The following is a 22792-nucleotide window of genomic DNA, read 5'->3' as shown; positions in this document are numbered from 1 at the left end:
AGAATATTTCACGAGAAATAACAATACTCACCGGGGTCTAACCTGTAGCGTATAAAACTTATAATATTCTGAAATACTGAATATCGGGGTAATCAGATTATTTCTTGTAATGAAAAGGCAGATGCATTAACATCAGCACAATCAAACCCTCTACACAGTGCGGAAGGATGTATATTAGATCCGTAGCAAGGTAGAATCCCATAAATCACATTTGTCGAGGTTTGTCAAAGGAATTAGAAGCAGAGGCGATTCTAGGGACACTGGGGGCCCCAGGCAAAAAACTCCATGAGGCCCCCCAGCACACCCTCCCCTGGCATGATGAAATGCATTACCTTTATTTTACTGTGAAATGTAAATGAATAATATCAACAAAGACAATTTAATAAGCACAGTTCCTTTCTTTTCATTTTACTGTGAAAAACAGAATGCATAAATAAAGCAGATTTGTTGTTGCAATGTGCTTGCTATGTAATCGGCTGCTACGGGGGCCCCTCCCAGCACGGAGCCCCAGGCCAGTCCTGTCCCTACGCCTCTGATTTGAAGTGGTAATATAACAATTTGTATTTATTAAGAAATCCTAGAGAACTTGGCAGATGACTGTAGTGTGTTGTGTGGAAGCATCCTGTTGCCGTTAAATATGGCTTTATATATTACCATGGCTGTCCACACTACTCCTTCTGCAGGTCTGCCAGCAGGCCCTCCTTGAGCCAGGTTGATGGTCGCGATAGTCGCTCTCAGAGCTGCACCTCCTCCCTGGGCCCGGAGCAGCCGCATTGCCAGAGCTGTATTTCCTATGATGCCTACTTCAAGCAGCTGAGCTGCGGACACAGGTACTGCGACTCCTGCATGGACCACATAGTGAACCTAGCCTTCCTGGACATCGAGGGCCTGTGTGAGTACCCCTGTCCCATGTGCAAGTCCATCCGGCAACTGGGGCTACAGATCCCTGAATCCGGGAGGTCCGCCTACTCCCGAGAGGACTCTCGCAACGCCAGTACTGGAACGCTACGGCAGGAGTCCATTGAGGAAGTGGACGAGCCGGGAAGTTGAGGGACTTTCTTGGCCAAGCAGTCAGATACGCAGCAGTAACTAGCAGGCAGGAATGATAGTCAAAGGCCGAGGCCCTGCGATTGATCTGTGAAAGCTGAGCTCTGTGGGTCAGGCTAAGTCTGGGTCTCGTGTTTTTTTTTGTGAATGGGGAGTGGTTTTCCAGTGATAAGCACCCATGTGCTGTATCTGTAGAAGCTGTGATATGTCGTGGGCTGTGACACAGCCATGTGGCTACGTCAAATAATGAATCCACTGCTGACTGTGCGCAGAGCATGATGGGAAAACCAGAGCGAACTGAAATGACAGCCTTTGTCTGAGTGCGGTTTCTGATTTTTGAAAATGACGAAACAGCAATAACATTACTGGATTACTCAGGTTTGTAAACACAACTATAGGTGGAAAATGGTATGACAGGCATTTCGTACAAGTGTGTCAACATTTTGTTTTCCATCATGCTGTCATACTAGGCTGAGCAAAACTATGCTAGTCACGTTTTGAAGTGCTTATACATCCTCAGTGTTTGGGTACAAAGCTTAAGTATTATAATGTTTTATACTGTATATTTGTAAATGCATATTGTGTTTTTAATTACAATGGCTATGTTTTCAAATTGTAATTTAATAACAATAAATGGTTCTTTAATGAATATAGTCCCTCATTATGCTATATTTGCTATATGTAGATGTAAAATATTACACACACATTCGTCTCTATGCCAGTCTCATGAGCTGGTCTCCTGGGATGATTTTCCAGCTGTCCTGAAGTCCTGAAAGAGGTCACACGTGCAGTACTTATAATTCATTAATTGTACATTGCACAATGAATGCAGTCTTTTGACAACAGGAAACACAAGTAACATCTCATAAAAACTGATAAATTAAGAGATTTATTTCTCTTAGTCATTAAATAAGACAAATACAAAAACCCCTTGCCGTACAAATTATAAAGCGACCAGCCATCTGCACCAAAAAGTGTGACAGAAAGGGAATAACACTGTCGTCATTGTTCCCAGATACAGGAAGCGCAGCCTCTGTCGAAAAACACGTTTCGCCTTATTTATGGCTGACTGACCCCCAAAGGCACAACAGCAGTGGCATATGAGCATATCTGTGAAACCGAGTCCCTCGCAGCTGCAGGTTGACGCTGGTGTCTGATGTTCAGTGATGGATCTCGGCGAAAACCGCCATAATCCTTATAAAGCAGAGTTTTGGCATTGCAATAAGAACATATAGTTTCCCCGCTACGGCATCTTTAATCGCGCCTTGAAAATGATTTGCTTGTGAAAATCACCCTGTTTATGCCGACGGACGAAATCCACCGAAGAGTCGCTTTCAAGTAACTTAGATGATGACTGGTTACATGTTAGAATCCGTCGTTAATTCTCACCGCTCATTATTGCATAGGTCAGTGGGCTCGTTCCGGCACGATGTGACGGGTACAACGACAATCTTCAACGAGTCCAAATCAACATGATAAACCTAACTGGTCAATAACGGTCGGACTGGCAGCATGGGTTCCGGCTGTGAGGAAAATCGCCGGCAGCGATGCCAATATCCTAAGCTCACACAAAGATGATCTCTGTTAGGGGAGCTGGATTCACTCTCGGACAAACCAGAACGATAAGGGATGCATATTTCGGTGTCCGTGCAGACGGCCAACTGTCGTCCGTTCATTCGTAAATGCGTTTCTCCAAACCAGCTCACTGTATAGCTGCGTGAACGTTTGTCATAACAGAAACAGTCCGATGTTGGTGCAGAGCTTAACAGAAGAGTTCCCTTGGCCATGAAGAAGTAGGTGTTTGGGGGGAACGATGATTAGCAAAAGACACACAAACACAACAGCAACTGGCTCCAGCACTCGTGTCATAAATACAAACAGAAACAGAATCCTTATTTCAAGGATGTCGACCAACTACATTTAGAGAACTAATAAAAACACATTTGGTCTTCGGTCTGCTGTCATGAGCTTTTATGCTGCTCAGAAGTCAACCCACAATAGAATCTGAACGGACAGCTCGCCCAAAATGGACTCCAAAGTCAAATCTTTTCTTTTTTGCTAAAACAATCTGACATTTTTTCTATTTCACAGCTAAAACGGTTACCTTCTTCAACATGATTTCCTGTGGAATCTAGTCCAACTAGTCACTGACTGAAATTATTTTTAGGATGCAGAAAGATCCACGTGAAATGGCTGAAAAACAAATAGAAAATTGACACATTATACAACAATATTTTTAAAAAATCATTATATACACAAGGATGAACAGTAAAGTAGCCAGATTTGATTATTTTGAGTTCAAAATCTATTTTGGTAAATATCCCTAACCCTCAGTTTCCTACAATTCCATTTAATGTTACACTACTTTGATCTGCAGTATGTGTTTGGTCCCAGTTGAGGATGTTAGAAATAATGCAGGGTTAAGCATGATGCTACAGGCCAACAGGGTAGACAGTTTGTATTTTGCTTGGATGGAAAGGAATTCTACTCAACAGTACCCCCTCCTGGTGACTTTAGGAAATGCAGCAGTAAGGGGAGGTACTTCAGCTGAGGTCAGAGACTTGTCCAGGTGGTGTATGGTGGCATGGATGAGAGTGCTGCTGTTGGCATTCTGGTTGAGGCAGGTGCCAGGTCTACTTGACCCAAACCCCTGGCTCCGACGGCTGATGCCAATGCCAACTCCTCCGTAAGTTGCTGCAGCTCCCTGGCCAGCTGGTCCACAGGGTGGCCGGATGTGGTCTCCGGGTGGCGGAATGCCTGCAGCGAAACACACACACAGTCGCTCTGTTCTCCCGGCTGGAATTCCGCCGAACTCAGAATGAGACACGGCAGGCTGATTTAGAACAGCAATAACAGCCATGGATGGGCTACATTTTCTCAGGTATAGTGCCTTATTGTACAGTGACTACATACATTTCCATTAGGATTCAGTGGAAACACCTGCTGACAGGGATCCAAGGAAAACCATCTACAGAATATCATATGTCAATTCATTTTTATAACAATTAGCATTCTGCTATTCAAAACTTTTGAATGTCTGTGTTTTATGTCTAACCAATAGGGGGCAGGCCGGGAAGGCCTTGGAGAAACTAAATCATTTGATGGGTTCAAAACTGAGCCAGTCAGGCACAAAATCATTTAATGTTTAAAACCTTGCAACAAGTCTTGAAAATGTTAACCAGCAAGTTGTCACACATACAACAGACCACGGCTGCTGGGCCATAGAACAACATGCAGACACACCGTATGCACGTGTCTGATCACTTGAGCACAGTTCGCAGCTGTGGAGGTGCCACAACTTATTGCCTGCTATCACTGGAAATTTCTCAAACGATGGATGGTAGAAAGATGCCAGGAGAGACTTAAAAAGTCATACTGCTTAGAGTGCAATATGCTGTTTGTTATTCATTTTAAATTGATAAATTAATTTCCTTAAATTAATTTTGATAATAAGGCTTAAACTGTGGCATCATTTATCAAAGTTCCTCCAGAACAAAGATAAATTGGGCTGGAATTGGACATAAAACCCAGAGCTGAAAACCAGTCTGTCCCTGTCAGATTAATGTGGATTGGGGATTAATGTGACAGTACCTGTACTTGTAGCGCCGTACCTGTACTTGTAGCGCCGTACCTGTACTTGTAGTGCCGTACCTGTACTTGTAGCACCCCTCGGAAGTAGCAGTCTTTCCATAGACCCATGCAGGGAGCCAGCAGTTGAGGGATCAGGGTTCCTGACAGGTTCTGGGGGGCCTTAGTAGTGTGCTCTGCCAGGCTCCAGGCCTTCAGGAGCCAATCAGGTGCCAGAGGGCTTTCGGAGGGGGGATCACGCCTGAGACTCCTCTTGGAGAGCCCCATCCCTCCACCCTCTCGCCAGGGCAGGAGGTTGGAGGGGGAGGTGAAGGTGCCCCGAGAGAAGAGGAACACAGACGCTGGGGTTTCATCCATGGTCTGGGGGGAGCACTTATTTCATTATTATATAACATTTTATTTAAAAAATGGAACCACACAAAATATTCACAGCTAAGACCAAGTCTGATTGTCAGATATGAAAAAAAACTAAAAGTTCCGTTTTGTAGCCGCAGTTGAACACAGACATAATCAGGCATTTTGCTTTGGGTAAAAGTATAATATAAGCTTATTATGTCGTGTAAAATTACCAATGCTGGTGCTGGTGAACTCCCACTCCTCAAGGCAAAAGGAGGCGGAGTCTAGGCACGGGATTAAAGCTACGGGTTCACAAAAATTCACTGAAATCAGCCATTGTTTCAATGCTATTGTGAGGTGTCTAGGTAGAAGGCAAACTGGAGCAGTGCACTGCCATTAACCACTTAGACCTTGTTATACGTTCCTACTCTGCCAAATTATTCCCAAACCCACAGAGTTTCGTATTGACTCAGTGGAATTTCCAGTTTTACATCATATACTGGAGTCATGTCCTCCACCGTAAGGACTGTGATGTCTTGCCATATGTAGATCATCGCGTTTGCAGCTGTGACCCCCCCTGGTGTGTATGTGTCAGTGATGAATGTATAATAAGCAGAACTGTAAGCTTTTCTTTTCGACTTGAGGGGGAGTTTTTTTTTCCACGGAAGGGGAGTTTCTGATTGGAGGAGACCTAACCTGTGGACATTTCTACTGCCTGTGATTTCAAACAGCAATGTTAAGCTCCTCAGACTTGTGAGAAAGATTCCAAAAATAGAGCATGCTGTTTGTTTGTATGAGAAGCTCGGTCCGCCCCCACTCATGAACACTGAGGGAACCGTCCCCTGGGGAACCCGTATGATTCTAGTGAATCCTGTGACCATGCTGGCGCCCCGACCCGGATCCAAAACCGCTAATGTTGACTGATATCATACGCTCCACAGATGGGCTGAATACTAGCTCGCCTGGCAAGCCCAGCTCTGAGCTACTGTTTCATTGGACGTTCCCTTGTGATGTCATCTCAGTACTTACAGAATGCAGAATTTCCCAATCGCGGTCCACGGGGAGCCCAACAAACAGGTTTTATAGGTCAGTTTATTTTACCGGCAATTGAGAAACAGATGGGACAATAAATGTCCAGTTAAGCAACATGCTGATGCAGTTCTTTCTTCCTTAAGCCCTTTTGTTGCTGGTGCTTATGTAACCTTAGACCCGAGATGTGTTTTCATTCATCAGCTTAGCAAGACCTTTAGCCCAAGGAGGCTGGCACTGCAGGTTTTTGTTGTCCATTTAAACGGCTAGATACTTAAAAGCAATGTATGTTTAGGGACAATGTTCAAAGGTACAACAAAATAACTACACCGGCCACTATGGACTAATACATCTCCAGTAGCTTGCTGCACACTTCAAAACACCCGACCCCTTTTAGCGAAGTGTCCTGCTCTAGCCTTTCTCGTACGGTACCATCCTGTTTTCTGCCCAGTCTAGTGTGGAACCCCAGGCATCTGCAACACCGCTGTCTGGACTGGGCAGACAGCAAGCCAATGGAGATGTTTGACCAGTCCAGAAGTGAGATATTTGGGTGATGGCAAACCTGACCACGCGCATCAGCAGAGACGGCGGGATGCCGGATGAGAGACTGTACCTTGACGGTGTTGAGACTCCCGTTGACGAGCGGTGGGGGTGGGCCGGGCCGGGTCATGGGCTGTGTGAATCGAGAGCGTCGGGCAGAACTGTACTGCAGGGCCCAGTCCCACACCGGGGGCAGAGGCGGGTCCGGCAGTGCATGCCAGGCAGTCCGCGGCAGTCCCTTCCCCAAGCCATTTACAGGGGTGTAGCACTGGGGCAGAAGTTGGAGAAACTGTGGAGATGCAGAGAGAAACTAGAATCAGGTTTATTAGGCCAAGCATGGTCACACATACAGAGAATATGTGCCCGACTGTCAGTACTCACATACAGCAGGTATAGACACAGACAAGACAAGGCAAGATAATGGTCACGTACAATTCTGATGATGTATACTATTCATTTGAATTCATTACCAAATGCTACATGAGTGAGGGATGGAGGGAGAGAGAGAGAGAAAGAAAGAAAGAAAGAAAGGCAAGGTCAACCCCTCAGAAACGATAACATTATAGAAAATAGAAAAAAAATAACTGCACCCCTATTATTACTGGCAATTCCATAGACACCTATATTAGTAGCAATGCTAATTAACTAACAGGGGGCCTGAAAGATGGCCATCACCTTGCTGCGCCGTCGCCGCTCCAGCTCGCAGTTGGACAGGAAGCTGCTGAAGAGCGGCAGGTGGGCGCTGTCGTGGACGGCAAGCAGGTACTCCGGCGTCAGCTGGAAGCGGGAGGGGAACTGGGCCCAGAGCTGCCAGACGCAGTCCAGGAAGAGCAGGAACACGGGAGCCTGGCCAGAGACGGGGAGGGGTGGGGGGGTCCCCCAGGGCCTTGTTTAAAATGCTGGGGAAACATGCATTTTCAGTCAAACTGGGAGAGAGGGTCTGGAGAATGGGGAATGACATGTCTGCCGTCTGCTCCTCAGTGAGCATGTCAGCTTTAAGAGCAAACCGAGAGGCGCCTGTTCGATTTGCCAGCGTGTTGTGAATTTCAGGCCCGATGGACCATGTGACTGTAAAGGAGGAAACCCAGAAGCTGGTATCTGGGGAACAGAGAGCAAATGGGGGACACAGGGGCACACTGTGATGTTAAGTGATTATATCATGAAATTAAGGCATGGTTTTATGAAACTATGTCATGATTTCATGATATGAAGAAGTCTTCATTCCAAGAAAACATGAGATGTTTCCTTAATGGTAAGTCATTCTCTTGTGATGTTAAGTCACAAATACAGTGTCCAGGAGCCCATGAGGGCCAGGAATACAGGAGCCTGAGCAGAGCACGGGGCAAATGGACACTGAAAACACCCGACGAGGTCAAAAAACCATCCAGCTCCCACCCCTAAATGACAAATGACGCAGAGTTTGTAGCCCCGTGCGTGTCATCAGTATGGGGACTGGCCTCTATCCACATATCAGCAGAGGGATTCAAAGCCCGCGCTTAATAAATGGGGCACTCAGTGACTACTACCTCCTCCTTCTCCCGGTCGCGGTGGTAGTTGCCGCGGCTGAGGAATCGGTGACCGGCCACGACCCACTCCTTCTGCACCAGGCCCTGAAAGCCAGCCAGGGTCCTGCAGTATGGGTCACACATGACCTGGACAAGGCTGCTCACCACACAGTTCATGTCGCGGTCCTCTGCCTCTGGCGACAGACAGACGGGTAAAGGTGACTGCGACGGCACAGGTATAAAGAACTGAAATCTACATGTATGGTCGAAACAAGAGAAAGTCCAAAACAAAACATCCAATATTCTCATTTAGGAGCGGCGAAAGATAAACATCGCCCTCTAGTGGTATGAGAGGTGAACTCCCAAAGGTTGCAAATGCTCTCCCGATTTTCTAGTAAAACTGAGACAACAGGCATTTATTAAAGAGCAACCACCCTAAAAATGTCTTCAAATAGACAGAACAGCAAATGAGACACATAGTTGGCCACAGAGAGCTGGCACCGATAGCGTATGCACTGGTTCTACGTCGCACCGCGTGACTCACCCTGCAGTATCACCGTCTGGAGGCCGTCGTTCAGCAGGCACGCAGCCTCTGTGGCCTTCCTAAGGCAGCACCTGGAGTTACAGGGCGAGGCCGCGTTAGTCCGCAGCGGCGTACATGTCACAGGGCAGGGCCTAAATTTATGCCCTGAGGCACCCCCGAAACAGGAAATGCGACGGATTGGTCTTGTTTGTCCAAAGAAAAATTTCCAGTGTTGCTCTTACCACAGAACGACTACTAATTATAAATCATAGCAAGGCTGGCATTTTTTTTAAAGCTAGCAGAACAAATATAGACAGAATTAAAATAAACAGACTCATAGATCATCAGATGTCTAGAGCTGCACTTAGACACCATGGGTCTAGATTGCTGACTGTAAACAGTTCAGGCTTATTCTCTGATGTGGGCGATAACGTCCAACCTGACACTGAGGGTTTAGACAACGACCAGCAAGCAGAATAAATTGGCTTTCGAACACAATACTGTTGGCAGAATATTAGTCCACAAAGACATCAAAATGTTGGGATTTAAGAGCTGCATACGATGGTTACGTAGTGCCACAAAAAGTACTTAAAATATGGATGTTTCACATCATTTGGTGTTTGTTCAGACAAACTTATCAAAGCCCATAATAATATCACCAATGTGTAAGTTCCTTTAGTTTTGTCATTCACACTTGCTTAGTTTTAGATGGTGATGTGATCAGTTTCAGATGCGAACTGGGGGGGGGGGGGGGGGCGGTTTGGGGGCATCGTACCTGACATGGTCCAGCCAACGAGTGCTTTCGAGCGAAGACAGCCACTTTTCGTCTGGTACGGTAACCGCCGTGGACACATCTGGAGAAGCAGAACAGACAACATCCCGAAATCTGTCAAAACTCTGAATCATTCCGGCCATCCTGAATGAGTTGTGTCTTTGTTTGTCTAAATGACGTAACGTAATTGTCAGTCCGCCGGCTGCTGTGCGTCGTGTATATCGTGTATATCACACTGGGGCGGAGAAAGAACGGTAAGGATCTGTACTGCTGCATTTCACCCGCTCGTCATTCCCAGTTTGACACCTACCCAAACAGCCGCAATCCTCCCCCTGCCCAGCCCTGACACATCTGTCCCATGTGCCTTTGCACCTTCCAGCGACCCCCTTGGCCTGACATTCCCATTTGCGTCATGTTAGCCCCGCCCCCCAGCCTCTCCCCATTTGACCCAGAAAAGCAGGAATGTCGCCAGCAGATTCTTCCTCTCCGCGAAGCATCATGTGGATCTGGCCGCCATGCTGACCACAGATGTTCTCGCACGTACATATCTGAGTGCATTATTAGCTTTATTCACAATCGCACCAGGCTGAATGCTTAGAAACGCTGATCACTTCATACAGTGCTGTGCAAAAGTCTTAGGCCGTCAAAGAAAATGATGTTCAAATGATCTTCATGTTGATGTAGAACTACAATATTATATGTCAAAGTATTCCAGCTTAGTCACTTCAAAACCTAAAGCCACTGCAGTGTTTGTAGCAACCAGCCAACACACTCATGTATTTTTGTATTTGATCACCAACACACCTCCTGTGGCTAATCAATACCTCTTTGACTTTTAACTAATTAAATTAATGAATTAATGAACTGGTGGTAAAATTTAATGAATATATGGAAAGGAGGAGAGGATTGGAAACCGAAGCGATGTTCATCTAACCATCCAACAAGATATCAGTAACCCTTTGAAGAACATAAGAAATCACTGTTAGTTTTTATTGTATCAGTTTAATATATTTATGCATATATTTATTATTATGCAGTGTTAAATTGTGGTTTTCTTTTCTGAGCAAATCATAAAGCATTTCACCTATTAGACCGATTCTATTGTTGGGTTATTTTCATTTTAGTTATAAAGCAAAATCCCCCACGAACTGCAGATCTCTTAGGTAATTTAAGCAGAATCAACAACAACGTAACATCACACACGCGGGCAGCGTAATTCCCAGCAGACGGACTAGTCTGTTCTCCCGGCAGCAGTAGCTGCGGTCCTGTATGCAGTAAAGCGAAATTCTCGTGTCTGAAGACAAGCTGCAGAAAAAGCCAAAACTCTGCAAACCATTTTTGCACAGACAGGATGCTGCTGCGGGCACCGGCCTCGAAATGCACATGTGAGTGAGATTGGCATCGCGTGAACTGCCACAGAAGTCCACTAAATTATCCCTCATTATTGTCTGTTTTGCTCCATTCCTCTTCCTTAACTGCTTATCCAGTACAAACTCCTGGAGTGCCTGGTGTCTGTCCCAGGAAGCAGAAAGCACACAATCACGCAGTGGACAATTTAGAAACACCGAAACAGTATGTTTATGGACTGCAGGAGGAAACCGGAGGGACCCAGAGCAAAGCATTACTTCAGTGGAATTTAATACACACTGCACACACACAAAGTGGTGTACAGACCTGAGTTACACTGCACACACACAAAGTGGTGTACAGACCTGAGTTACACTGCACACGCACAAAGTGGTGTACAGACCTGAGTTACACTGCACACACACAAAGGTACAGACCTGAGTATGTATTGCTACCCACTGAGCCACCACAGTCGCAGACTCGTTCAGTTTAAGTCTCTCAGCTCTCCTAGGTCTCCAGCATTACCTCACATGTATTCCGAGCAAGCCAATATCTGTTGCATTACTGCAGTGCACGAACCAGTACGCCCCCTTGTGGTAGGAACCTACCGGCCAGACAGAGTGCACGCAGACGGGCGTGCCCCTGCTGGAGATCAGCCAGTGTGGGCATCTCTTCCGCCAGTTCCACCACTACACACTGCTGCCCGCTGCCAAACACCAGCGCCTCCAGGTTCCTGGCCCGCGGGAGGGAGAAACAGCAGACACGTCATGTGACCATCCAGTCATGTATCTTCCTTTCGGGTCTTTCTTTAGAAGGCTGCTCTTTAATAAAGTCAAGGGTGTACGAATATAGTTGTGGAAGCTTCCAGTGTGCATTGGCACCAGCGAGGACACACTTGGAATAGCAAACACTCCGTTTAATATTCCTAAATGGATAATCGATTACTGGAAACACATGAAAGGATGTTGTTTAACCCGGTAATATTATGACCTCTCTGATACCAAGTCAGGCATCCAGCACTCCGCAGAGGTACACAAGGGTCATACCTGACGTCGTCCCTCTCGCAGTAGATGTTGTTCTTGAAGCCCGCCATCCTCAACAGGTCAGACCCACTGGGGTGGCGCCAGCACCACCGCTAGAACGCAGGGGGAGGCCGTCAGTCTGGGGTGACATTTCCAGAACATTCACATAACATCAGCACCATGTTGGTTGTGACAGCATCACTTGACAAGCAGTGTGAGTCTTGGTAGAATCCCCACACAATCAGCACGACATCAACAACAGTCTGCAACAAAATGAAGCAGGATCAGCAGAGGGGTGTTTACATGAAGCAGGATTTCTCAGTTAGCTGGGTTAACTTAAGCCAGAAGTCATGATCGTCCAATAGGAATTCTCCGTCCCTACACTCTTATTTATAGTCGTGACTTGGCTTAAGTGAAGCCAGCTAACTGAGAAATCCTGCTTCACGTAACACTCCCCAGGTAACCCGGTCACAGTGAGAAATGACAGCAAAAGGTGTCCGTAAGGGGGAGTGTCATTGTGTTCATGTACAAGAGACGTAATCTTAATATCAGGCTGCATAAAAAGGTAAGCGGATAAACTGCATAGAATACATGGATCAGTTAGTCATTATTATTACCAGTAACAATAATAATAATCATCATCATCACATGGATGCTTATTCAGCAAAAAATGTGAATTTATTCAAGGTAAATCAGCCTTTTTTAACCCAGTCCTCAGGGATCCCCAGACAATCCACATTTTTGCTCCCTTCCAGCTCCCAGCTGACCTGAACCATACACATACCTAGTACAGGATTCTCGGGAACTGGGAAGGAGCAGAACCGCTGACTGTCTCTGGGACTGGGGTAAGAAACACTGAAGTGAGTCTGACACCTGGGACTCAAGTTAGACATCTGAACGCTTTTGGAAACGCAGACTTCAGCAGCTACACGGCTTGTCATTTGACGCCGGGACTGTAGTCACACTCACAGGGATTCGCCCCTCGTTGAAATGGGCGAAGGTGTTTTTCAGCTCGGTGTCCAGGACCTTCTGCGGGACCACGTTAACCCTGGGCAGACTGCAATGACAACGGGCATCTGATTAAAGCAAAAGCACCAGTACAATATCATGGACATCACCGTATATGCAGATGGAATTTTCAGAAGCCTAAAATAATCCCAGAAAAAGGGCGATGGGGGAACAGCCTCCAGGGGGCGCAGTGGGCTGTTACCTGGCAGCCATCTCAAAGCGATGGTTGATGCTGCTGACCCTCCAGCCCGTGGCCCCCGTCCTCTCCAGCTCGGTCTCCCAGTCAGAGGCGATGTCGAACCAGCACATGGTGGTGTCGCGGTGCCGGTTGCTGAGACGCTGCCTCATCTCTAGAGATGGGAATAAGACTCGATTTCATCCATCTACTCTGGAATAACAGACGTTGTGTAAATGGAGGCCTTCAATGAAATGGGCAAACATGTTCTTCGGTTTGGTATTCAGGATCAATGTAACCACACAGTGGAGAGTGGGCCACTTTGGAATGGGGCATTATGGGTAGGCTACATGACTCACTTACCCACACTTCCGAAAGCAGCATTCAGAAAGGTCAACAGGGCTCCAGGCTGAAGAGGTTGATAGGCCTTAGCGATAACCTGCGCTATCTGTAAGGATATAACACGTGGGAGGAACCTGAGACAGTGAGGCCCACAGCAGTGATTCTCAACCCAGATTTGCCTCTGATTGGTTGGTCCTACCTCTTCTGCAATCTGACTGGTTCTCTTTCTAAACCGATCATTTTCTGTTGTGCCCATAGAGCATTTTTTTGTAAGTAAAACTCCCATGAGCACTGAATGCCTGGTTCAGGTGGGAGCTGGGAGAGAGCAAAAATGTGGACTGTTGAGAAACACTGGCCTATTGGAACCTACATGACTGCTTCCACTCACCTCCATGGCCTGGGTCTCAGGGGTCAGGCGATCGAACAGGAAGCCGAGCACCTGGAAGTCCCGGCAGTACAGGAGCAGCTCCTCTGGGACGAACTTCAGGGTGGAGGTGGGCGTCATGACCTTCATCCGGGAAGGTCCCACTGGGGCACGGCAGACCCCAGTTTGTTGACCTCTTGGCTCACAGTCAGTTACTCCACACTGTGGTCTGAAAATATGACTTACCAGCCACCACCTTCTCAACGCAGGTCAGTGCCACATCATGGTCTTCAAGTAGGATGGGGTCAGTATTTTCCTGAGCAAAGGATCGCAGCATGAAGCAGAACTTCAAGCAACCAACAGACTGTATATCAACCTTCATATCCTGTATATCAAACGCATACCCTGGTCACAATCCTGAGGGGCCTGGAGCCTATCCCAGACTGCACAGAATATAACTGGCAGGGGTACAGCCAGACCCAGTCCCTAACATGTCACAAACATGCACACACTTTCACAATAACACACACTGAAAAATGTATAGACACCAATGAACGTAACTGTGGGAGCAAACCAGAGTACCCAGAAGAAATCCAAACAAGAGAGGAAGAACATATAAACTCCACACAGACAAAGGAGGTGGGATTTAAAGCCACAACCCTACAGACGTCAAGTAATAGCCTCAATATGACAATGCAGCAGTTCCAAGCCGATAATTACTACAGCAATAGATGACAGACCTGCCACTTACGTCACGCGTCAGGTCATCCTGGGGCACAAAAGCTACCCTGAAGGGGGTGCAGAAGAGTGTGCCAGCCAGCCAGCCACCCCCCTCTCTGCAGGGTAGCTTCTTCCTGACCAGGACAGCCTTCTGGAGGATATGTTCACCTGAAGAAGATAGGCCTGACTGAATGAGTGCTCAAGCTATCAATCTCAGCCCAGAATTTGATAGCATGTTGATATTTTAACATCAAAATTGTGTCCCAGATTAATTTAATTCATGAGAAATGCAATGTCTGTTACAACTGTGGATTATAGTTAGGAAACTCAGGATTATGCTGATTAGCTAAGCAGTAATAGGAAGGGAAGTGAGGTATCAACCAGACATTCGCACATATCAGCCTCATAACCCATATAAGGCTAAGTGGCTAACTTAGCTTCACCATGGCACCCAAACTCCTTACATAAACGCCCACCTGTCTAACATAACCCCAAGCCAAAAACCTGAAGTTGCCCAAACAGGCTTTCCTCTATTGCTAAGTATCCAGTTCCTTCTTGAGAACAAAGCAAAGATTATGTTTAAAGTACTTTTGTCTGTTTTCAGCATCCACATTGCAGAAGAGATACAGAAAGCATTTCAGAAATGTTTTGAAAGATAAACCTAGAGAATAAGAAAAAGTGTGATCACAGTGAGTACAGAACCAGCCCTTGTACACAGAGTAAATTCCACAGAGAAAAAACAGATCAGTTATCAGGCTCATATCAAAACCACTGCAGAGAGATACTGGAAATAATCAGGGAATCTTTATCCGGAAATATCAGAAAGAAAAAGTCAGACAGTTTGTCGGGGAAGTCTGTTTTGTTTGCAGCAAATGTTTGTGTGCATTTGTAAGTTGTGCACAGCACAATGCAGCAGTCAGAAAATACAACTTCACATTGATAAAGTCTGTAAACTTCTCTGTAGATTAAGTAGAGATTTATACAAACAAACAATATGGCCTCCAGCTGGGGCGTCACCCAGTCAGCTAGTTAGCTGGCATAACGAATTCATTTTGAAAGTAACCTGGATGCTAGTTAACTGTGCTACGTTACCGTGCTACAATTATCGACTGAACGGATCTCAAGGTTGCTAATCAGACATCAAAAGGATGCTCATAATGTCAAGGCTTTGAAATGTAACTTTTTAGCACTTTTAAGGCTTATCAGCAGACCCCTCGACAGAGCCTATCAGGTTATTCCCTCAATAACCATGACCCTGACATTAACGTATAGCATGCATGCAATCCATCCATCCCTCTCTAAATCGTTATAATCCGTCGTTCTACCCCACTGGGCTGGTCTGGTTTCAGTGGCTCTGTGTGGGGGAGTCACCTGAGAAAGCAGTGGACTGGGGCAAACATGCGGTATGTACAGCTATGGGGGGGCGGGGGGAGAGGGTCAGCAGGAGACCCACTCTGCCCAGAGATATCTGACCACAATCACCTTATACTCTCCCTCGATATTTTTTTCCCTTTTCCTGTTTAATGAGAAAATATCTCTCCGCTTACTTCTTAACTAAAGGCCATCTTTTGTTCGTCGTGTGTATTTAAAGGGGACATTGGCAGGGGACACATCCTTTGGAGGTGATGCGTTATCTTTCGCTTCTTTCTGTAGATGTACAAAGCAGGAACAGAAGAGGCGACTTTATCTACCAAAAAAGTACATCTTCCTTGTCCCAATTCTGCATGATGTGGACAGAGACTTCATTTGTTGTGAGAGCAAAGAGCCCTTTTTATGAGTGTTAAGGGAGTACAGCCCCATTGAAATGAGAGACACAGACCACAAAAATACACACACTTTTCCTGTTAATATTTAAATCTCTGCCTGAGTCTAGTCTCTGAAGCTTCAAGCTTATATCGAGGAAAACTGCACATAGATCAGAAGTGGGACAACTGGGAAAACATTAATGGGGGAGCTGGGTGACAGACAGAGCAGTGACAGTGACCGTGACTACTGTCTCTTTGTATGGTGTTAAGTGGGCCTAAAACAATGTGAAAATCAGACCAAACATGACTGACTGTATCTCATTAAAATGTGACATTCTGTCAGGCCTTCAGATAAACAAACAAATCAGATATACAAACAAAAATTCCAAAATGAAGTTAAGATAAAGGTCACACTCTCCTGCACCTTTCCATCTTTCATGTCTTGTCATATTTTTCAACTTTTATTTTATTGTATCTGCTCTTAAAAAAACACACAGACAGATTCAGTACAAAAATGAACAACAGTCTAATGTGGAAATAAGAAACCTTTGCTATTTGAGGACATGGAGGCTTAGGAGTGACACAGATGGAAAGCGTGAGTGACAGTTTAGTACTGACGCAGGATTTCGGGTTCAGGTTCAGCCGGATATGCGGCCGCGGGCGGCGCCCTGAACAAATCAGCCATATCGCGGAGCGGAGAAGCTGCGGACTGACGGCCGCAGACTCCGTAATCGGACCTACTCTCTGTCCTCGTCACGTTAATTATCAACTCTGCAGAGAAGCACCACAATCTGTCAGTATAAAACACCCCCCTCCCCCAATACCAAAATCCACACTTGTCATCCAGATGCAACAAATACAGTGAATACTGCAGTAGCTGAAGTATTCAAACTAAGAAGATTTCTTCAGCTGCTAATATTAATGAAGTTTCAATACGGCTTCTACAAGACTTTTTTTTTAATTTTTTACTGTTATAATGCATGAATTTAGATTAATTTAATTATAATGTTTGATTTTGTTAAATATATATATATATATATATATATATATATATATATATATATATATATATATTTAGTTAATGCATACATTTACATTAGTTATGTTTGATTTTGTTATGTATATATTTAGTTATAATGCATGCATTCGTTGTGTGTATGTATACATTAATGTAGTTAATCTTTGTTCTTGTTATGTATGTATTAATTATAATGCATACATTTACATTAACTTATAATGTTTGTATGTCACATGGAGCAAGTTTCTTCTAAGTTAATGTAAATGTATGCCGTATAACAAAATGCATATCACAAAATCAATCAAGGTAGACGTGGGGAATATAACGATATGAGATCGTGAAGATGATTATGTGTTGATGATCTGCCACAGCTGAGATCGTAGAATTGTCTATATAGATTACATTCTGTCTATTGCAGCTCTATGCTCTACCTAATTTTTTTCTTCAGCCAAGGCGAACTGCAGTATTTGTTAGTCCGCTTAATTACCGCCTTATAGAAACGGCGCTCAACCAACCAACGTAAACTATGTCACTGGCCAACTTCTCACTCCAACACTCTCTTTGATTCTGAGTGTAGCGGGAAGCAATGGCTGAAAGTGAGAATATAACGGATGAGTTGGTCCCTAAAAATAACTCTACATCGGTAATATGGAAGTGATCCGGCTTTTACCCAAACAATAAGGAACAAACAGTCGTTATTTGCACAGTCTGCAGAGAAAAGGTTCGCGCGTCGGACGGCAACACGACAAACCTTTTCAGTCACTTAAAGAGTAAACATCCGAAACAATGACCAGGGACGGATTATGGACCGGGCCAGCGGGGCCGCTGCCCAGGGGCCCTTGGAGTGCAGGGGGCCCATGGGGCCCCTAGCCCAAAACAATTTGCAACGCTTATCAACAATGTATTTTCGTTTGTCTATTTTAGAGGGCCTACATTCTTTGATCCTCTGCCTACAAGGGTCCCTGACCCTATAGGGAGGGCGTTTGGCTGCCAAGGGCCCTTGAATTGTGGTGGTGGTGGTGGGGGGGGGCCCTCGCGAACGTTTTGCCCTGGGGCCCACACGACCCATAATCCGTCCCTGAATATGACCACAATTTAACTGTACATTTACATTTATATCCTATGTTGACCCTTTTAAGAACCTATTTTTTGTTTTACCTAAGGAAGTATTGTCATGTCATGTTAAAATGATGTTGAATAATCCAGTAATAGTTTAAGAATTGCATTCGCCCATAATAGTTGTCATTATTATTGTTTACCATTTGTTCAAGTTTTTGTTCTTGTTGATATTTTGTTCTGAAGTAACTAAGTATTTATTTAGCTTTAAATAAACTTGTTGGCAAAATTGCACAAACTGATTAAAATCTTTTCAGAAATGTTCTTTGGCCAAAATCCTGTTTCGTTCTTTAGGACTATATTTTAACAAAGGAAAATACTTTGGTTGTACTGTTCAGTAACTTGCAGAATAGTAAAAAAAATCTATGCAATTCAAATCAGTATAAAAATACTGTGATAAAATCGAAATTGTGATTTAACTGTAAAAAAAATCGTGATATGATATTTTTTCCATATCGCCCACCCCTAAATCAAGGCAGTCACTACATCGCAAACATGTAGCTGTCAAGGAACTAACAGCTTCTAATGAGTGACCAGTAACTAGGGCAAGTTAACATTGGAACCATGTGTTAGAAACATAGCAAGAGAGTCATTCAAATCAAAGCACGAATAGATATTATCAGAAAGAAGCACTAAAAAGTTTGGGGAAAAACTCTCCCTCGATCTCTGGTTTTGAATACGAGCTTCATGATGCATCCCTCCAGGACAGCGCCATGCTTAGCTGAGCAACGTCCCGACAGACTGACCTGGCAACAGGCGAAGACCAAGTGTCCCTCTGTCCCCCGCATCCGAGCTGCCGTGGGACAGCATTCTGTCCTATGGGGCAAAGGAGAGGCAGACGGACATGAGGCCGGGGCGAGGAAGGGGTCCTTACACGCTGTACAGTTTCAGGGCCATAGGTCCAGACACAACACAGGATCACTCAGAAACAGTGCGTCCCCGTCAAGGCTGAAGCAGAATAGGAAGATATCTTTATTACAACTATGCGCATATGTTATCCAGAAATTCCACAGTTAACCTTCGATTCCAGACACAGCTAATGATAAAAGATCGCAATTAGCATTAAAATGAATCACAGAGGAGCTGGAAACGCATTCTAGACACCAGAGGGCTGGGGTACATTCTATATGGGACCCCAGTCAGACACAGGGCATATATATGTGTGCAGTCATGCATCAAGGACACCAGTTAGCCTAACTACATATCTCTGTACTGGAATACCTGCAAAGAGCATACGCATACCTCTTCATACGCAGAGGTGTGACTCAAAACCCCTATCCTGCATAATACAAAGCATATCAGAAATTGTCACATTTTCAAATATAAGAAATATATGTGAAAAACAGACAGAACTTTACCGTCTTTAGGTGAAGCAAAAGGTTTGCAGCATTTTAGTGACAAAAGGACAGGAGAACTTTGACATAAAGAGGACTGAGAGAGGCACTCACTCATGAGCCTCACTAGAGATTTATGAAAGGAGGGGTAAGGCTTTGCTGAAAATTTTTCAAGAAAATGAAGACACACTAAACTAAATTAGGGGGGGGGCACTAAAGATCATTTTAGGGGTGCTAAGCAACACCCCAGGAGAGGAAGTACAGTCTAGCAAGCAGAGGAGGAGAGTCCAGGTCCAGGGAGTATAAATCCAGACCAAGGTTTTGTTCCACCCAACCAATTGAGTATAAAGAGCCAGTCACAGAGACCTCAACTGGTTGGTTGGGACAAAATCTTGGTCTGGATTTATACTCTCTGGACCTGGACTCTCCACCTCTGATAGCAAGAGAATGGGAAACAGATAGGGCAGAAGTGAGAATGACGTGTGTCTGGAGGGAAAGTGAGAGCAAGACGGGGTGAAACCTTAGCACCAGCCATCCAAAGGCTCAAATGCATCGGCTTGCACCCCCCGAGGGAAAAGATATCAAGCTTAATAATATTAATAATCGTAATTATTATTAAGAATACATGTAATTTGACGCACAGCTTTTTTGTATTGCTACCACATTATTCAGTGTAACATTAGGTGAAACCGACTGTACTCGTTACAATACGGCTCCAAAAAGAAAAAATAAAGAAATCATGAAATTCATAATAAAGGAAATCCGTCGTCTAAAAATATAAGCACTTTGAAGTGCTCCCCACCTGCCCCACCCCGAACTAAACGCAGCTTATGACCGTGCTTTTGTTCTCTTCGGCCGAAATTACTCAACTTTAATGCCAAATCACGCATGATCGCTACGGTCTGCAACAAGGGAGACTAAAAACAAAAGACAACTATCAATCACCAACATGACAGTCCGCGTATTGACCCCAGTTAAGATATATATAAGACGGCACGGAAACAGCCGAATAGGCAGCATTCTCATGCAAACGGAAACCAAAAAATGAAAATTAGATGCTAATCGCGTCGTTGCGTGTCATCTGCTTATACACCAATGTTTATCAGCAACTAGAACTCTTATTTCCTCTTTATCTCCATCTAAACACCCACCTGTGATCTTTTCCTATCTGCTTCGCCTTACAGATTGTGCTGGTGCAGCGGTATATTAACAGCACAATAAAACTTAAAAATAATAACCATCTCCTTGATATTGATCTGACAGGCTCTGGAGGTCACGGAAGGTGCAAATCATGGGAGGGTAATTAAATATAAATTTGAAACGACTTGCAGCTCACGGTCGTGAATGTTTAATGTGAAAATTATACTTCAGCTCTGCGGAATTTATACCTTCGCGCTGGAACTTTCCTTCCTATCATGACTCGGCTGCCACTGAGGACCAATACCGACAGCGTAGTTTCATTACCAAATGATCGCGCACTAAAATTAAGCCTTAAAAAGTACAAAAAAATAATAAAGGCAGCTACTTGGTAGTTTGCATTCCACGTTATCCATACCCAAATGATTACGGGGACAGCACGATTAATTTGCATGGTGCAACAGCAGTGCAATTGAAAAGGTTCTGCTTTTACAATGGGAAGTGATGCTCGTAATTTATCTTTTAATAAATAAAATTTGGACATAAATGACCGGACGAAGCAAAACAACAAATAGGTATCCTCTGCGGCCATCCGGGCTGAACCGCATCCACACACCACGCTTCCATAATACAGTTTCTGTCACAATTACTGTTGAAGCGACTGTCTCCCCATCCACGTACTGTTATTTATGCAATTGTACTTGGATTGTTTGCAGGGTAGATTCAGCATTTTAATCACGACTTGAAACCTGGACCCTCTGCCGAAAACTCACGCAAAGTTTAAGGGACACAAGATTTAAGTTTGGAGAAATGACCGGCCAAAAAACTAATTCTGCAAAGCCGTTTTAAATAATGACGTTTAGTCGGTTCAGTCGATTGTTGCATCGCTTAAACTGGAATTAATACGTGCTCATTTCCCAGAAACAAGGGAAATTACTTCTGAGATTATATTAATCTCAGAATCAATACGTTTATAACGTTATTTTGTGACATTGTATATTTACAATCTGCGGTAGATCACCTCCTGTGGCGTCTTTACTCACGTCTCAAACCTGGCGGCCGAGGGAACCGAAATGAGAAACTGCATATTAATAAACCATGTATATTTTGAGCGAGATCATCAGAATCAGTCACCACGTTACGTTAGCCCTTGAAGGTTACAATACCTATTCAAAACGTAGCCTCTGTCAAACAACTTAAACTTCCCTATTAGACAGACCAAGCATCCCTATTAAAGCTTATACCGCAACAGCAGAGACGTACCCAGGTCTCCTCGACTGGTTTTTTGTGATGTTCCTAATAATATAATTTTATATACGTCTGTTAAGAGTAGTGTTTTAGTAAATATTTACGTTATACACGACCTCACGCACAACGTCACTAATAAGGATCAACGCACTAGACTTAATTTCATAAATTAATATGTTGAAAGTACCAGCGTGTCACAACCTAGTATACTACCTTGGCATCTGGGACACGTTGTCGGGCTTTAAAGAAACTCTTGGGTCCCGTCAGCATGTCGGTGGCCCCAAGGCAGTTTGCGACGTTATGGACGGATCAACAGCCGAAACCGGGTCTCTAATCAGCCGTCGTGCAGAACGAGAAATTTGGCCAAGCTGTGCTTCTCCCTAGGTTTGACAGAAACAAGCGTTTATTTCTGCTTCTGCGGCGTTCAGCAGCCCCGCTTCGACTCCTCCTCGGTTCTCAGTTGGTCTGTGGTTTCTCGGGTTGCACTTCTACAATCCATTTATCACTTTACTCCTGTACACCGTATACCAAGAGTGAAAAAGCGCTCCTTCTAGGCATAAGGAAGTTGTAGATCTTTAGCCAACAACATTTAACACTTACTGGTTTTTAAAGCCTTACGGAGCACAGCGAGATATCTGCACATTGTCGGTTTTCAGTATGTTTATCTCCTTTTTGCTGCTGAGAAGCACATTTCCACAGAAAGAAGCTGCTCAGCGTCTTAAAGGGCCAGTAGACGATAAAAAAACCGTACACTTGTACATAGTGTTCAAACTTCATGGAAAGTAAATTTGATACGAGTTGGCAAATTACCATTATGCTGGTAAAACACTCAATGTCCTAAACTACATCATGTTAAATGTAAAACTGTGTGAAACA

The 22792-nt window shown here is 44.6% G+C and overlaps 1 protein-coding gene across 2 annotated transcripts; it reads right to left on the bottom strand.

Moving 5' to 3' along the window:
- Positions 1-1915: 1915 nt before the first annotated feature.
- LOC125719251 (myotubularin-related protein 11-like) lies at positions 1916-22504 on the bottom strand. Of its 2 annotated transcripts, none has more exons than XM_048993862.1 (17): positions 22130-22504; positions 18944-19013; positions 14350-14486; positions 13845-13914; positions 13623-13762; positions 13256-13340; positions 12920-13067; positions 12679-12766; positions 11734-11822; positions 11296-11420; positions 9344-9422; positions 8590-8660; positions 8067-8239; positions 7216-7386; positions 6614-6829; positions 4659-4995; positions 1916-3804 (listed from the first exon to the last, which is right to left on the bottom strand). In XM_048993862.1, the coding sequence occupies exons 1-17, from the start codon at positions 22184-22186 to the stop codon at positions 3536-3538; spliced, it is 2325 nt and encodes a 774-aa protein (XP_048849819.1). In that variant the 5' UTR covers positions 22187-22504; the 3' UTR covers positions 1916-3535. The 2 variants fall into 2 exon arrangements, with proteins under 2 accessions (XP_048849819.1, XP_048849820.1); XM_048993863.1 differs by having other exon boundaries at positions 4699-4995.
- Positions 22505-22792: the final 288 nt, after the last annotated feature.

The sequence above is a fragment of the Brienomyrus brachyistius genome, chromosome 23 (assembly GCF_023856365.1).
Source record: "Brienomyrus brachyistius isolate T26 chromosome 23, BBRACH_0.4, whole genome shotgun sequence".
NCBI lineage: Eukaryota > Metazoa > Chordata > Actinopteri > Osteoglossiformes > Mormyridae > Brienomyrus > Brienomyrus brachyistius.
This window is presented reverse-complemented; position numbering and strand designations above follow the sequence as displayed.

Excerpts from the sequence above, each read along its gene's own strand:
- LOC125719251 (XM_048993862.1), bottom strand. The coding sequence starts at position 22,186 with ATGCTGACGGGACCCAAGAGTTTCTTTAAAGCCCGACAACGTGTCCCA. Across the intron at positions 8,661-9,343 it reads CGTTGGCTGGACCATGTCAG|GTGCTGCCTTAGGAAGGCCA; the intron begins GTACGATGCCCC and ends CTGTAACTCCAG. Across the intron at positions 4,996-6,613 it reads GGAGTCTCAACACCGTCAAG|ACCATGGATGAAACCCCAGC; the intron begins GTACAGTCTCTC and ends TGCTCCCCCCAG.